This window comes from Cylas formicarius, unplaced genomic scaffold, assembly GCF_029955315.1.
Source record: "Cylas formicarius isolate icCylForm1 unplaced genomic scaffold, icCylForm1.1 PGA_scaffold_12__32_contigs__length_19106922, whole genome shotgun sequence".
NCBI classification, from domain to species: Eukaryota; Metazoa; Arthropoda; class Insecta; order Coleoptera; family Brentidae; genus Cylas; species Cylas formicarius.
Window position 1 is genome coordinate 10,298,082 of NW_026844225.1, and position 18,279 is coordinate 10,316,360.

At 34.9% G+C, this 18,279-nt stretch overlaps 1 protein-coding gene across 1 annotated transcript in view; it reads right to left on the reverse strand.

Moving 5' to 3' along the window:
- Positions 1-1,424: 1,424 nt before the first annotated feature.
- LOC132708611 (ras-specific guanine nucleotide-releasing factor 2-like) overlaps positions 1,425-18,279 on the reverse strand; it is a 75,942-nt gene continuing 59,087 nt past the window's right edge. The window contains exons 6-21 of the mRNA XM_060681041.1: positions 13,032-13,509; positions 12,785-12,978; positions 11,350-11,475; positions 10,967-11,294; positions 10,791-10,909; positions 9,434-9,701; positions 8,926-9,270; positions 8,683-8,868; positions 7,856-8,304; positions 7,492-7,808; positions 7,206-7,410; positions 7,056-7,153; positions 6,720-7,002; positions 6,470-6,667; positions 3,694-3,918; positions 1,425-3,600 (exon numbers count right to left, since the gene is read on the reverse strand). Coding sequence (XP_060537024.1) covers positions 3,727-3,918; positions 6,470-6,667; positions 6,720-7,002; positions 7,056-7,153; positions 7,206-7,410; positions 7,492-7,808; positions 7,856-8,304; positions 8,683-8,868; positions 8,926-9,270; positions 9,434-9,701; positions 10,791-10,909; positions 10,967-11,294; positions 11,350-11,475; positions 12,785-12,978; positions 13,032-13,509 — 3,786 coding nt within the window. The 3' untranslated portion in view covers positions 1,425-3,600; positions 3,694-3,726. The remainder of the gene's footprint in view (positions 3,601-3,693; positions 3,919-6,469; positions 6,668-6,719; positions 7,003-7,055; positions 7,154-7,205; positions 7,411-7,491; positions 7,809-7,855; positions 8,305-8,682; positions 8,869-8,925; positions 9,271-9,433; positions 9,702-10,790; positions 10,910-10,966; positions 11,295-11,349; positions 11,476-12,784; positions 12,979-13,031; positions 13,510-18,279) is intronic.

Sequence of the window (18,279 nt, forward strand, 5' to 3'; positions counted from 1 at the left end):
GTATGACTGTGTCCGTGTGTGAGGGTTTATATTAAATTAAAAAATCTAATTTGTTTTGCGTTTTCGTAATAGTTAAACCTAAAAAATTAATAGAGTTATCCTGTTCAATCTCGAAATGGAAATTCATACGATTATGTAATGAGTTAATATAATTTAAAAAAGAATTCAATTATCTGTTCGTTCCAACAAAGCAAGCAGACATCATCCACGTATCTATACCACCATGTAAAACTTTTACTTAAAGCGTGTTTTTGTATTATATTTTCCAAGTTATCCATAAAAGTCTCGGCTAGCACAGGACTAAGTGGGTTTCCCATAATCAAACCTTCCTTAGAGACATGACTGGTCTAATGGGCATATCTTGTTTATGTAATTTAACTAAAAAATATAATTTCGGCGGTGGTGGATTCATAATTGTTAATAAATACTTGTCTTCGTCACTAAATAGTATAGAGTTAGTAATTACTTCCTTGACTTGTCTTTGATATAACTCGGTAGGATCGTGTTTGATACATTGGAAAAGTTCTGGTCTGGCTCGTGTAAATATTATGTTATTTTCAGAAGCTTTGTTTTTGATACATTTTACTAGTGACATTTGAGAAATTAGTTGGTGTTTGTTGTTATCTATTAATTGAGAGTTTATTATATTCGCTAATGCATATTTGTTTAAATTGTAATCGTTAATGTCCTTAATTGCTAATTCACAGTCGATCCCTAAACAGTCTCATTCTCTATTAACGATCGAGTGCTGTAAGTTAAAGTTGAAACCTTTTTCCGGAAATGCAACTTCATTTTTAGAAAATGTTGTGTCTATTAAGTTTATGAATCTGTGTAAAATTTGTGGTCGGTATGCTTTGTAATAACTGGCTTGCTGTTAGATATGTTTGTATTAGAAATTAATTTGTCTAACTTTAGCTTTTGTCTAAGAAACTTTTTATTCTAATTATGCTACACACTTAAACACAGAAAACATCTTTGGCGACAATTTTGATATTTTACGTACCGCCACAAAAAGTAGAAAATTAAATTTATTGGACGCCATGGAGATTAACAAAATGAGACATTCAAATGTATTGCTTAACGTTCAATTAGATTTAAATAGCTCTCCATTATTAAACTTACATTCTCACAACAACATTAATTTGGGGTTTAATGTCATTTTTCAGTGTATATAGTAGCAGGTAGTTTGTAAATATTACATTTGATAAAGACACGGTGTTGTCGAAACAATTGTCATGTGAAAATATATAATTTCGTGAAAATATAAACTTTTAGTTCTTATTTATTTTGTTAAATGGATTTTCATCAAGTAAAAGCCACCTGAGTTCAATTTTCGGGCCCATATTTACCTAGTAGAATTGCTATAAAACCTGTATTTCGCCAGAAATGTATTAGGGATTTAAATAAAACAACGCACTCGTAGATAATGAGAGTTATATTAAAAATTTGTGGGGAACACTATAAAAAGATATGTGTACATATTGTCTTAGACGATAAATTTTCTAAATAGTAATGTACTCTTTAACAATCCATATGGTACATGAACACTGTCACAACAACCTCAGTTTCATTCAAACGTGAATTATTTGTTTCCTATAGTTTGACAGTGTTATGACTGGGTTATCCAGTTTCCCAAACCAGTTTTTGCAACAGTGTCATGTATTTCCTAAAATTAATTTAACATTTCTGTACACAAGAAGATCAAAATTTTTGGGTATGTAAGTTGTTCGTCTCTGGACGGAAAAACAAAACAATTTTATTATATATAAGAAATATTAATGAGACCCATATTTCTTGAGAAATTTTGTTTTTTTGGTTTACTATAATGACTATGTAAAACGATTTTGCGTTTTAAATTTGAGGAAATAATTAACATTTCAAGGAACATTAATTAAGCACATTGAAATTTTGAGCAGACGGACTACGTACACGTAGTTAATACGGTTATTATAATCAACATTGAGACATTAAAGTTAAATCCACTTATAATAAGCTCAAAACACTGAACATTGTATCAATACGTCAAAGTTGTTGTACACAACATTCAACGTTTAAAAAAGGTACTTCTAGTAGCGGAACTTCCCAAACGTTTTTACTTTGGAGAAGAATGTAGGTTTTTGACCAAAATACAAAGATAATAAATAATAACTAATGAATATTACACGTAGATATAGTTTTATCGATCATTTTCTCCACATCTACGAGGAATAAAACTTTTTTTTTTCAGTGCAGTTCAAGCATTTCTGTGTCATCGTGAAGTTTTTCAAATTGTTATAAAGAGCCAACATAAATTGAATTGGTAATGTCAAATTGAGATAGGTAGTTAAAAAAATATTTTCGTGCTTAATATCACCGAACTGTGTGCTTCTTGGAGGGACTTACGTGCTTTTTATTAAATTATTATATTACCGAACTTGTATTATATTTTTCACGAGACAAAAATAGAAGACATATTTTAAAATTAACAATATAATATTCATTTGATGCGTAATAACAACCCTAAATTGCATTTCAAACTTGCGTTTTTGACAAATATCACAAACGTTAATTTTGTTTTTTTTTTTGGTACGTTCTTTTAAAGTTTATTGTGGGAAAGGATATAACATTTGGTTCTTTGGCACAATTTTCAAAGTAATTATTGAAATATGTAAATTAAATTTTGGCACAGGTTCATAAGAGTTGTTGTTTTTCAGTAGTTTCTGCAACATCGAAATAAACCCATTTATATACACATATATAGAGCAAAAATTTGTTGAATATATTTGTGAACATGCAATTTTTAACATTTTCTGATATGACGTAACGTGTAGCAGTTGTTGAATGTTAAAATCAATCACAGATAATTGACGTATTTTTATAATATATATACAAAGACTTATTCTAAACTGTTATACTTTCTCTTATTAACACATATTTTTTTTAATATGCATATGTTAAAGTGGCGCGAAAACGTACAATTTCCTACGTGTTTTATTTATTTAAGTAATCACATTAAAATAGTTTTGTTTTTTATTTGGTTAATGATTGTTTAATAATTGGTGCAGAGAAATCCATATAGAGTATGTCTAGATATTACTATATAATTACTTTCATGTTTAAAGGTTAAGAAGTGAGCCCAAATTTAAAAATTACGTTTTAAAAGTTGAAATATACGACACTTAATAAGTATTTTAAAATAATAACTTCTATTCACCTCATTTTAGGCCTGGTGATCTGTTTGAAAAATCAGATATATTTTTCTTGAGGTTATTTAGAATTGCTACACATTATCCTTGTATGAAATATACAGAAATATGTACTTATATACATTGTCGAATGATTAAGAATATTTATTTCTCACTAGGTAGAAGAGATAGTTCGTTAAAATTTGAAAGTCTTTTATGTACATCTACCAAATTTCAAGACACATTTAAATGCAGAAATATACAAGGAACAACATTCAACAACATTCTGCTTCATATGTAACTAATTTGTCAAATTCATCTGTATTCGGTATCAGAATTATTTTATCTGCATTCTCAGATACCGATTGCCAACTTTTTGTTGTTGCGAAGGAATTCAAGCAACTTCTCTTACTATGAAACTATCCATCCAACAAAGCTAGAACGAAATGTTTGTTAGTTTTGGGTTCACGCCAGTGAAAACGGGCACCATACAAAACGAATTCGACCTGAAAAATCGATATTTGCCCACCTTGTTGTAATTATAATTGCTGTCGAAAGTAATTTAACATTTGCTAAGACTTGACTGAGTGACAAGCCGTGCAGATCGAGGTTCTAATTGTAGAGATATGCCATATAACTCTTCGTCGTCCATTAGCAGGGAAGTGTCTAACAAATAGTTGGACACTCTGGTTATCAAATCGATTTTATACGCTGTCTGCTGGAAATGTCGTATTTCCCTGATTACGTGGGCAATCTGAAAAGTAAGGAAAACTTTTGGGGTGTTTATATGTGTGCGCGTGTGTTCTTTTTTCTGGGCTTAGCAGCGACATTAAGGTTTAATGGTTATTTAAACAAATAGTTAGACGTGCAGCAAGTAGCACAGCATTATGATTAACTATGAAACATTCTATATGCAACCCACTGCCTTTTATAACGTCAGAAAAATACGCACAAAATAAACTATTTTCGACGGCCCAGAGTAAAACTGTGAAACTTCTGCTGCAAGGAATGGTACCAAGTAAATTGACCAAAGAAAATAATTTTCTGGTTCACTACGACAGTATTATTAGTATTTTCTTATATATGTGAACTCCTACCATCGGAAAAATTATTGTTGACTAAAAACGACCCAGTTTTTATATTTCCACCAACTTTTGGCTGCTCTTAAATCAGTAATCATTATTGTAGACATAGTTTTTTGGTTTACTATTGCTTGTTTACTTCATTTACAACAAATCTGCTTCCTGCCATTTATCAACATGGTTTTTGCGATCGCGACGCGGGAATTCTGTTGCATTGTTGTTTTTATAGGATACTATGGAAGGTAATCCTAACTGGTGGTGTTTGTTGAGGGTCTCAGAGTGCGACTGTAGTCTAATCGAAAGCGATAACGATAGGGAAAGAAACTAAGCCAAAGGAACCGTCCAGTAACTGTGCAATCGTTGATTTTTTGGAAGTTCGTTAAATATCCAAGTGCTGAAGCAAGAATTTATAGTTGTTACTTGGGTTATAGGATTACGTAGATGATGTTTTAGGTTATCTCTGTCGCTATCGCTTTGGTTTGAAGAGGCTTACCCCAGGTCTATGATAGCAGATAAACGTCGTACCAGTGTGAAGTCATAAATGTCCAAAAAATGGTTACAGCTTCACTGGTTAATTGATTCCCTCTCTCTTCTTTGAGTTAGGGGTCATAATTATTTGATACGGATTTTAGAAGTAATGGTCAATCAGTAACGGAACAGTTTTTAAAACTGTTTGTTAAACCATAGAAGAGGAATGTTTGAGAATTACAGAAAGCCCGTGCTTGGCTTTCCTTTAATTAACATTATGTTACCCCACGGTGAGAATGGGACGATTTTCGGAAATTTTTAATGTTTTCAGGCAGCTCGAAATTGGTTGTTTCATAAAAAAATCATAAACATATTTTGTGTTTTTAATAAACGATATTAATATAAAGAATAATAATAAAATTAGCCCCCGAATTTAATTAAATAATCTAGGAATACGTAACAAAATTTGAAGAAAGTTTAATTAATGTCATGGAGCTATTTTGATGCCAACAGAGAAATACAATAGTGTTTCGCACAGATATAATGAATATTTTATAGACTTTCTTGCGTTACCCTGTATAATTTTAAGTCTGTGCTGTTGTAGACTTTTCTTCAATTGGGTATTGTCGGAATACTTTTCGACGAAACATTTTCCACCCGTATAGTATAGAACCAAAACCTGGCAACAATTGCTAGTAACGAAGCAACAGGAAAAATTATAACGAAATTCGTATCGCGTTCCAGAAGACGATGGATCGCGAAAATCGACCAGGTCCTGGTGGTGATTTCCCGCCACACAAACCACGTGCTAGCGGCGACAGCGCCTCTGGTGCTAGCAGCCACAACGACACGGCTAACGAACGTTTCGGAGGTCCACCGCCACCAACTCGTCGTGGCGAACGCTCTGCAAGTGCCAGAGCTTACGAGGATCCGGCGGAAGACAAACCGAAACGCACCAGAAGCCAGTAAAAATTGGTTTCGGCCCTTTTCATTATTATAATTAATATGACTAAACTCACACCAGCCTACCGCATTTATTATCATTAAATGCTTTAGGAGCAATTGCGACCGATTTTTTAATACGGTTTTCGTATTATAAGGGCACCCAAAAATTCACAGTGATATTAATCTTACGAAACGTCACCATCAAGCGACCTTACGTTCCTTATCGAATTTTTGCGGTATCGTACCAGTGAACCACCATATTATTATTATCAGTGAACCGCATTATTTTGATATTAGTTATAAGTCATTTCCATTTTTCATAACCTATCTTTATCAGTCCAAAATATGTTTGGAAAATTGACCACACGCGAACAATTGCTCTGAAAACATTAGAAATAATTTTATTTTTGTTGCGTTCTTGCTAATGTTAATACATTCATTATGTAAAATTCCGGAAAACACTTTGCATTAGAAACACCATTCATTTGATTGAAAATTTGTCATCATCAATATCATCAATATTATATAATCTAGTTATTAATAACTTTCTCTATTTAGTTATTGTTTGCTCTCTTATTAATATTAGCGATGTAATTCCGGAATACACTTTACATTGGAAACACCATTCATTCGATTCAAAATTTGTCATTCCTCGTCAATATTATATAATATAATTATTAATAACTTTATTGTTTGCTTAGTAATGTCTTATTAATATTAGCGATATAAAATGTAGGCTTTTCGTATAATCTCAATTTTGTAATCAGCTTTGAAATAAAAATATCAAAGTGTAATCTTTTTTTTTCTCACCATCCTCATCTTTGAAAAATTTAATAGTCCTTCGTCCGTAAAATTAGGGGTCCCCTCTTCTATGAACGACAAATCCGTCAGGTACATGCCCAAATACGGTATGCAGGGTGGATCGCATCGATGTAAAGCATCCCTAAGCGATCTAAATCTTCCGTCCGATGAAACGATATTTTGCAACTTTTCTATAGTCTGCTTAGTCTGAAAATACGGAAACAATTTAGGATTAGGTGTCGTTTAGCTGTCAACTTACAGTTTTCGACACTTTTTCCCATGTTTTCTTTAAACGAAAAATTGAAGTGTTTGTGAACGCGGAACATATTTCCAATACACCATTGAAATTGTGCAAGCATCGGGCAATATCGGCGACGGCCGCCCATTTCTCAATTGTAGCTACTCTAGATGTCAAGGAAGAACGTCTGAGAATTTCAGAAGTCACCAATCTAGACACGTCGTTGAAACGTTTAGTCATCATTAGTATATGAGGGGCTTTCTTTTCCTTATCCCCTTTCATCCAAGCTTGCCCCAGAAATTCTCTAAAACATGACGTTTGTTATCGAGGCTTTCTTGAAGGGAAGAAAACGCTTACTCGCTGGCTATAGAAACAAAAATGTGATGCTCTATAAAAGTAAGTTGTTCTGCAATTTCCAAAGCCGATAAAGTTTCGATATTTTCCTGACTCGGTAGCTAAAACTTCAGCTTTATTAAACAATACGATATATTTGAAATGCGAGCCTACAGCAGGTGGCAGAAGAAGCTTCTGAAGGTCCAATCTGGGATTCTCCACTTCTTCTTTAGTTAGAAGTCGAAGAAGTTGAGCAGCCGCTTTGTGTTCGGCGGGCAACAAATTAGGACTGTATACGATATCCTCCAAGAATTCAATCGTCAAGGCTTTTAGACGCAAGTCGTTTTCAAAATCCTGACTGTGCTTAGATATCCAATGCCTGCAAGTAATCTCATAATTAATATTTCGCGTTAGAAGTTGTAAAACCTCAAACGTGAAGCATGTTAAACTTTAAGGTCACCTCAAAACGTTGAGCACTCTCATCGTCGCAGCAGTAGACATGACACTTTCTTTGTGCCTAGCTCTCTCCGCTTGTTCATCTCTAACTTCGTGTAAATTAGTAATATCTCGAGGATTACTAGAGCCTGAAGTAGCTATAGCAAATGCCGTTGCGGAAGTCGATGTGCTACTTCTTCGTTTAGATTGCCTGAATGATGTGATAACAACACCCACTTTGCTGATTTTGTGCGGGGAGTCGTGCTGGAAGCTGGACCGCGTGAGGGAAGATTCGCCATCTTGCATTGATCGCCGCGCGCTGTAGTAGCTCTGGAAAAAGTACTAAACAATAGCCTTAGAATGGGAGTTCGGTTTGAAATACTTCTCACTTGTAAGACGCCGCTAGTGGTCGAAGTAGATATACTTGCCGATCTAGAAGATCCGCAAGAAGATCTATGTATATGACTGTAAGGATAAGCGGGTTTTTCTTCAACCGGCTCCTCACTTTCAACCGAGACGCTTCTTTTGGTTTGGATTTTATGTTTCCTTTCCGAAGCCGGAGAAGTTCCCCGTTTGATAACTCTCTTCTTATCGTCGCTTTTCTTCTTTTCTTCCCTCGGTTTTGTGGCGCTTGCGTCAAAAGACGATCGCTTCTTTTCTTCTGGTTTTTTTCTGTCTTCCGGTTTCAGTTCCGTTTCTTTGAGTATCGTTTTCGGTGGAGATTTTGTAGCTGCTGAAGTTGTTGCCGTATCGGAACCCACATCAGATGGCGATGGGGATGAAGCAACCAAAGTGGTTGAACTAACATTTGACCCTGCAGCGCTCAATACTGTTACGTCTACAAAATTCACATGAATTTAGTGTTTTTTGCTATGACAACACCTAGCTTAGTTCATTAAGTTAATTTTTTAGAGACGATATTTCATTTTTCTATTATTAGGAATTTGAAACTCGTGAAGTTAATACTTCTTCATTTTAAGCGATTAGCGATATTGTCAAGGATGTTGGTAGAAAATGTTTCAAAAAATAGTTTCGTATGGTACTTCTTTTACACCATTTAAGATAGACTTAGTTGTTTTATTAATATAGCTGTTACTAAGCTAATTTAATTTGTTTGAAAATTGTTGGATTCCAAGAAAGTAATGTTCCTTCATTCATAAAAGATTGTGGCCTATCATAGAGGCTATATTAGTTATAGATATATAGTTAGGCATACCTGTTAGAGTTTCGCTGCTACTAGATGTATGCACTTTAGGAATACTAAGATGGTTTGAGCCACCTTCTGCTTGCGTATCGTCTGCAGTTTCGACTCTAATTGCGATTGTTTTTTTAGTTACCGGTCCCGGTTGCGTTGGGCTTGCTTGAGACTTGGTTTTTTCCGTCTCTTGCATTTCTTCGTCATCTGAAATGTTAAAACGTAAAATCATCCTAATTGTCAGTTTAGGGAGTCCTAGGTTACATTTTGGTAATGACGCTTTCCATTGTCTGTGACCTTGGGAATCATAACTAAGTGATCTATCTCTCTCGCTGGCTTCAGAACCATAACCTGAAACGGAGCTAGCACCACTAGTTCTTCTAGGTGTAAACAAACTACTTCTCCTCCTACTATCATCGAACAGTTGAAGAGTATTTTCGTCCTTGGGTTGATATCCTTCCAAAGAAATCACAGAACCTTGTCTTTCGTGGTCCACGTTTGTACTATAAAAAACTTTTTTCAAGCCTTCAAGTACGACCACTCCGTCGGTAAATACTCTATACGTTAGAAGGAACGTATTCAAAAAATCTATCGACAAGAATCTCAGATCTGAAAACGAAAGGGTTGAGTTTTTGTGACGATCCAAATCAGAACTTGTACCTGAGGAACATTGCTGAGAAAGTGGGGTTGCATGCAACACAACACATGAGCGAAATATAAAAATGAACGGTGAAAACACAGTGCTATTTAAAAAATTGTCGGTTTCATTTACCGGTTAAGCGTTGAAGAAGTCTTTCGGGAGTGGCATATCGTATTTGAGGGACTTTGCAAGAGTTTAGCGTTCTGCAAAATCTAATATCGGCTTCGTCCTTAAATAACTTTGGATCGTTTTTTATCGAATGGGGTAAACTTATCGAGCTACTATCTGTCATTTGAGGTCTTATCAAATCGTTAAACTGGACGTTGTCTAAACTTTGACTTATATCCGAAATCCATGCCGCTTTTTCTTGGATCGTTGCTGCCGCCAGATGAACGCACATCTGAAATCAAATAATATATACGTCACTACTACATAAAACAATCAATTGGATTTATGAGGGTCGCCCTAAATATTTCCAGACGGGTTACTTCGATTTCGAATCAATTCTGCTTCATTGATCTAGAAGCGTGCAGGGAGTTTTATTCGGATTAAAGCCCTTTAAACGGTTAAGCTCTCAGCGTACAGATGTCGCCGTTATCGTTTCACCAAACATTTAAAAGCCAATACTACGGTGTTTTCTGTAACCGTCCGTATAATGAGAATTTTGGTTAATTTCCAGTTTTGTCGACGGTTTGGTTTTTGGTTTTAATATGGTAAAAGCGTTTCAAAATGCGCGCTTGTGGCAAACGTGCGGCATAAGGAGACGTTACGATGTAACCCGCCTTATAGGACCGTAGCAGTTTTATTTAATGGGTTTCTAAGAATGGGACAAGTCTTTGAATTGGAAACCAAAAATTAAATATGGCTGAATTTAATATGATAAGTACTCAAAATAGATATTTTCGAAAAACAGGAAATGTTAGTTTGTTAAAAATTTAGTCACATGCTGGCAGTGTTCCCGCTTCTAATGGAAACTAGGTGCAATTTTTGATTTTTGAACTATATTTTGTCCTGATTTGTTTTCCGCAGTCGGTGTCTGATCATTTTTGTAAGATATTTTCCTATACCGAGATGTGAATTACTTTCCTATTTAAAAAATCAGTACAACACTAAAACGTTGACGAATCCATTATATCAAAAAAATGAATCAGGATTTAAATTTCCTTGCTAGTATAAATTTCATGGAGTATTCTGAGTGGTATGAAAAGAAAAACAATGTCCAACGATGTCCTGCAAAAGAATATAGCTCCGCGCTTTCTCTATATCGAAAAATCTCCCCATTTTCCTGAACAAACAAATGAGGAAAGGTTCAAAATATTTACATTTGATGATTACAGGCTTTACTTAGAGTTCGTACTGTATGTATCCACGATTTTACTGAAAAGAATATTTTCGGACGTAATTCAATTAAAGTAACTTTTGCAAGTAACAAATAAAGAAACTTTGAAGTTTGTTTAGTAGCGTCAAACTATACTAAACTATACATCACCTGCGTGGGCTGCAAGGTTGTTTTGTTTTCCACAATTATTTTAAAATCGCGGTTATGCAACGCTGTTGGAGACGAGTCGCTCGCTTGTGAGGATTGACTCGAAACTGATGCCACTGATTCTGAAAGAAAAATTTGAATAACTTAGGGTGATGCCTCGTGTCCAAAATACCAAATACCTTCATCATCCCCTCCTTCCGATGGGTCCTCAATCAACAACGCATCTGCCAGAGCAATTTTTCCAATGTCTGGAACCAAGTGGAGTTTTCCGCTCGACGATCTCGTAGCTATTATTAAGTGGTTAGAGAAAAGGAAACACTGCCTGACGACTTCCTTTTCTGTTTTAAATCCAAGCTTCGATTTTGAGCCTTTGGGTTTCTTCGTGGGCAATTGTATCAAACTACCTTGTCTCACAAAAACTTGATTTACGTCTAGCAGTATGTCGCATCCTTCGACTATCATTCTTTCCACCGCTAAGTTTTTCCGTAGATTTTCAGTTTCCGATACCTGCAACGCAAACGTGTAAAACATTCTTTCACTTTTAATGGGGGAAGTTTCATACTTCGTCGTGCATCTGCCTCGATAAATCTTCCAATTGTCTCCTGGAATTCTGCAAACATTTTCTTTCGACGTGATCGTGAGGTGTGTGCGCAAGCAGTTCATGTAAGGTGATAATATACCTGGGTACCTAAAAAAAAGCAGTCTTCCGAAATCCAAATTTACATCATTTCACCCTGGGAAAATGTACGAACCTGCAAATTTCAACTTATTTGTTTCCCAAATAAGAAAGACGAGTATCGCATTTTGGTCGAAGCACATTCAGAGGAAATTGCGAAAGTAATAAACAGTGACGGTGAAGCAATTTTGGAAAACTCATAAATACGATACGCTTTGCATTAAAAAAAAAGTCGTTGAAAGCGACGTTATTTAGTTTGCGAGGAAAACTTTTATTTCGCAATTTAGATTTGAAAACGGAGCCGGTTAGTTACTTGTGAACTCTGTGTAATATACTAGAAGAGTGGTTAATTACGAACTGAAGTTTTTGAGAATCATCAGTCAAATAGTTTTCGTTACTCTGCTGAGGTTCGTATGACTGGCAGTGAGAGGTAAATTTATATTACCTGGTTAATTACGTTTTTGAGATGCATCAATATGTGCGAAGGTGTCCCAGTGGTTCATATAAATCATATAAACATTGCTGTAACTAAGGGTCATTTATTTAAAAATGTTTCCTGAAGTTCCTATATCTGACAGCGAGATGCGAATTTATATCACCTGGTTAATTACTTAATGAAGTATTTGAGAAGCAGCAATATTAATTTGTAGAGCGGATCCCAATCGATAGACGTGGTGTATCAGTTTACCGTGGCACTGCTTCAACACTCTGTAATACATTTAAAATGAACCGAAAAAATCATATAAACATTACTACAACAAAATGTCGTTTACTTATAAATGTCTCCTGAAGTTTATATCGCTGAGAGTGAGAAGCAAATTTGTATAACCAGTTTAATAACATTCTGGAGTTTTTAAGAAGTTCATAGATATTAGAAAGTGACTAACTGATACGAATTAAGGAAGACTCGCACATATTTTGCATAATTCGCACACGCAAACTTAAACTAAGTAGTATACCAAACCAAAGAAACGCAGTTAGGTATAAAATTATTTTCTATCACCGACCACAATTATACCTGAATTTAAATTCTGAAACTTTAGGTAATAATCTTGTTGGATTGTATGTCAATGACCACCCTTACTTAATCCCATTGGAAAGCAATTGGCCACTTTCTTATATTTACAGCACTGCTTTACTCTTACACTCTATAATGCAATTAAAATCAGCAGAAAAAATAATGTAAACATCGCTGTAACTAAGTGACATTTATTTAAAAAAGTCTGCTGAAGTTGGAATAGCTTCTAATAGTGAGAAGCAAGATGATGGCACCTGGTATAAACAAAATTTAAATTTCCTCGCTTGAAATTCATACACTCACCTGATGCATGGGGTAAGTTAAAAAAGTTTCCAACGATCGGCCACTACACGCAGGTTTAGTTTCTAATCTTTTCAGCATCGCTGAGAACGCTTGAGACTGCTTACACTCGGTTAAAACCTGAAGGGAATAGTGATGATTCCTTACGTATTCTTGGTAAATACTCAACATCGGAAGCAGCATCGAAAATAAATCTCCTACAAAAGACCGTCGCTGCTTGATGGGAGCAATTTGTATAGCGTCGGCTTACCTAACACTAATGTAGGCCAACTTTCTAGTCTCGAAGTAAGCCCTTTTAGAAATATCTGATGTAGAAATAACACTGTCTCGCTATTTAGGAAAATCGAATTAACATCTTCATGGGTGCACGGCGGCTTTTTAGACGAAGCCGCCATTTTGAATGGCCTGAGGAAACAAGTAACGAGTACTTCCATTTGTTCCATGTATTCTTCCTCAGCTTCGACCATCCGGAATACTAAACTGTTTCGTTTTCTCATACTTTCCGCGTGAGGACTTTTGATATACTGTTCAACTATTTGTTTCCATCTACGCCTGCAGAGCCAGCCGCGGAAAAAGCTTTGCACTTTTTTTATTTTCCTTAATTCGGTCGAATCTTGATCTAAGCTCGCAAATTGTCCGCATAAACCGCTCGAAGTTGAAGTGCCTTGGCACGAATGCAAGCTGCATGTTGATTGATTCGTTCTCCATTCCCTCTTTAAAGCGAACAACTACCAAACATTACGTCGAGTTACTTTTTTTACATTGCTGCAGTTTTCGATTAAAATTGAATACACATTACTATGTTCGTACTAAAATTTGCATCTCAAAGATTCTTATATAAACTAAATTATCATTTTAATTTTGATGGCAATGGGGGAAGTATTGAAATTATCTACTACTTCTTCGTTCGTGGAAAAAAAACGCTAGAGGTGTTAAATGGAAGCTTCTAAAATTTCTCAGTAAAATCTAGTGTAGTCCTTTAAAAAGTTATTTCTGGTTACGTTGGACTGTCTGGATACAAAAACTTTTATATCACATCGTAACTCCAAAAAAATAAAAAAGAGATAAACATTTTTAGAGTTCTAAACTTGTATTGCAATAAGTGCTGAATCATAGTCCCTTAAATAATCATTTCTAAATTATATAACAAGTGATGTATTGAATAAATTGTTGCAGATGATGTAAAAATATTTAAAATTGTCTATAGTCAAGATAACTGTCGCCTTCTTCAGAGGGATCTTCAGACTGCTGACTGCTGGTGTAAATTCTGTTGAGTTTACACCAGCCTGTTGGCTGCCATTGAATATTGACAAATGTTTTTCTGTTAGTTTTTCGAACAGGGTTGGTTGTATTGGTTTCCATTGTAATCTAGGCAATATAATAATAAAACGATGTTATAGCTACAAATATTTGTTAGTTTTATTTGATTTGATAAGGTTTCGTTTCCTAACCATATCGTTCAATCTCGTTAAAAATGTTAGGATTTATATTCCGAAATGCTAGTGAGTTTACAAGCAAACAGTCTAAGCTGCAGTATATAGAATTCTATTTTCACTGAATACTCAGAGAAAACTTTTAAAATTTTCAGCTATTAAATGTGAAGGCTATTCAAAATACGAGCTTTAATTAATCGTAGGAACTGTACATCAGATAGATTTTTGTTCTTAAGTAAATTATGAACTGTTTTCAATTTTGGTTAGAAATCCACTCTTTCAAGCACTGAACATTTTTAATTCTATTTGTAGTCAAAGTTATACATACTTTTTCATTAAAGGATAAATTTTTCATGTGACTATTTTAGGTACTGCTATTTTTTGATCTTAATTTTTGTTATTTGTATATATATATATATATATATATATATATATATATATATATATATATATATATATATATATATATATATATATATATATATATATATATATATATATATAATTCTCTGTATGATTGCTTTTGTTTGGTTCAGTTTTTACTATATCGTTATATTCAGTACATATTCAGTATTCGTTATTTTCATTATTTGTATATCTTGTCCTGGTGACTATTCTTAGCGGTATGATAAGTGTTAGACAATAAAGCTTATCATTAATATTATTTCTAGTTAAGTTCGACAAGCTCGATTATTTACAAGAATTTTTAAATCACATGAAAATATAGTAATACTTATTTAAATTAATATATTGTAAATATTTATTTTGAGTTACGTTCGACAATCTTGGCTATTGATAAGAACTTTTAGATCGCACCTTTAAAGTCTAAGTAAGTGGGAGGTGAAATTCCTCGTCAAATATTTTTTACTTTCCAGGGATTTTAATTGTATTATTCTTCCAAGAAAAGAGGGTTTTAAATTTGTTTGAGGCCAAAACCGTGTTTAACTCCGCCTAGATTATACACTAGTTTCAGAAACTCTAATGCATAATCTAGCTGGTTCCAAGCCCAGTAAAGGAGGAGGAGGCACACTCACACAAACACCACACACACTTTCTGGCTGATAAGGCTCATGCCGTAATTGTAGTATTTTCAAAGCCCTAAAATTTCGCATGACCTTACCATCCATTTCTATAGTATTTGATAAATCCGTTGAAAGCATTTTTATTTTTTCATGGAATGGAATGGAATTGTTGTATCAGAGCTCATTAGGGCTGGTAAGTGGTGTCAACAGATTCACCAAATACCTCATTAGAGTTTAAATAAACTAATTTGCGTATTCTGTCCTTAGATGAACGATTGGCTTACGTCAGCTTGCGAACGTCTGTTTTTCGTGAAGGTGAGTATCGATAAATATGACAATAATAAAAAAAAATACTGCTGGTTTGGATGGAATTAGTTTTCCGTTTTGTTTTTAGCAAAATACAAAACAACCTGTCCTGTTGTGATTATTTCAACAAGACGCGATTAATAATGGAAAGAAGAATGCTGCGCTTTATCCTTCAGACCGTCTTCCACATTCATTAAAAAGGCATTGGTGAGTTATGTAGAAATTAATAATTTGTCAAGAACATTTAATTAAAACTTAATTGTAAACGACATAATATTTTCTAGTCGGCACCGGGCAAAATGTCATTTAAAAACATTCCGCCGTGTAAAAAAGAAATTGGCCAGTTGGGATGGAAAAAGTTTGCGAAATTTAAACAGATTATTACTGTGCTTCGCAGGGGTTTAAAAATTTCGCGTTTTAATCTTGGAGAGAAGAGTTGCTTACCGCAGCCTGAAAATCATTTCGATATTAAAGTCGAACGGTAAACGGAAGTTTTGCCTAAACTTTATACGGATTAGTACAAAACCAAAGGGGCTGGAAAACGATCCAGAATCAGTATGAAAAGTACGAAAAGTAGTTAAATTTCTTTTTATTATGTTGAAATATTTGATTCCCCAAGGGTGTGCGCTATTGAAATATCCCACTATATTAACTATTGGGTAAACACATATATCGTTATTTTTTTGAATTTCCCTACCTCCATTAGGTGTGATCATCAATTTCCGGCATACCCTCTACCCTAAATGCCGTCAAAACTTAAAAAAAAATGATACGTCAATTGATGGCGAAAGTAAATAATTTTTAATTGCCACCAAAGGAAAAGTCATGGGGTTTGGTTTTGAGCATACCAGGGCAGCGCCAAAATTTCCCGGCCTGAATATGAAAGAAACAAATTAGAGTAACAATTTTTTATTGTTTTTCAATATAATCCCCTTAACTTCAATTCGCTTATTACATCCCTTTATTAATAACTCAATCCCTTTAAAAAAAATATTCTTTTGGTTTGTCTGCAAAATGAGCTAAAACAGCCTCTTCTAACCCAACTACGTCGTTAAACGGCCGTCCACGTAATTCAAATATCCACACAAATAATAGACGCTGGGGGCCATATCTGGACTATAAGGAGGATGATCTATATGTTGCGACCCACACTCTAAAATGGCGACTTGTGGAACACTAGCAGTATGGACAGGTGCATTATCGTGCAAAAGACGCACGCCTCTGGTCAGTTTTCCTCGCAATTTATGTGATAATGTCGCGTAATACTTACCATTGACAGTGGTATTAATTTTTTTAAAATCTATTAAAAGAATTCCTTCACAGTCCCAAAAGATCGTGGTCATCACCTTTTTTGTTAACTGGTAGACTCTGAATTTCCTTGGAGGTGCTTCACCCTTACTACGCCACTTCATTTATTTTATTTTTTTTTCGATAGAGGGTCATAATAGAGAACCACAGTTTCATCACCTGTCACAATAGTTTCTATCACAGGCTTCGGTTCCGACCCACAGACCGCGCACACTCGACACGGCGTTGTTTTTGAATAGCTGAAAGGTTATTCCCATCTTGCACTAACCTCATGCATACCTAAATGATCGTGCAGGATTCGACGGACACTTGTATCAGAAACCTTAGTAATTTCTGAGATTTCCAGATGTATTATCGTGCAAAAGACGCACGCTCATGGTCAGTTTTCTTTGACGTTTTGATGAAAATTTACCACTGACAGTGGTATTAGTTTCTTTGAAATCTTTCAAAAAAATTCCTTCACAATCCCAAAAGATCGTGGCCATCACCTTTTTTGTTGACTGGCAGACTCTGAATTTTCTTGGAGGTGCTTCACCCTTACGACGCCACTCCGATCGAGGGTCATAATAGAGAACCATAGTTTCTATCACAGGCTTCGGTTCCGACCCACAGAGTTCCAAAAAAGACCGCGCACACTCGACACGGCGTTGTTTTTGAATAGCCGAATGGTTTTTAGGAACCCATCTTGCATTAACCTTATGCATACCTAAATAATCATGCAGTATTCGACGAATACTTGTATTAGAAAGCTTAGTAATTTCTGAGATTTCCTTGACCTTTAAACGTCGATCACTCAATACCACCTCTTCCACAATCGCAATAATATCTTCCGTTATAGCCTCCACTGGTCGACCAGTTCTTGAATCATCTTCAAGGGACTCCTGCCTCATTCGAAAACGTTTTGCCCATTCTTTCACTACAGAATACGAAGGAGAACTTTGGCCGTACACACCATCCAGCCTTTCTTTAATAATTTTGGTGCAAACCCTTCTTTTGTCAAAAACTTTATGACTGCTCTATACTCATTTGCGTTATTTGCGACATTTTTCCGGATACGTCTTGTTTAAAATTCTGTCAATAAAAAGCTATTTAACGCAAGACTTCATTTTTTTTTCGCAGCTTACTAAGATATATATTTAAAAGAAGACAAAGATTTATCGTGATACTGGAGCTGCATCTATGTCAAGTCGGGAAATTTTGGCGCTAACCTCGTAACTTTTAAAATATGTTCCACAGGATATATTTCTATTACAATAATATCGTGTTAGTTTTTGATTCCGTGATGCACTCGAATAGGTAGGATGTCACCAAAGCCAACAAACTGAGAAGGCTTCTCAAGGTGCATGATTGACGAAGATAATTATCCCCATATTAGGCAAGACAGAAACAAAAGGATCCATTGTCCAAGTCTCCCGGATTTTTATTTGTC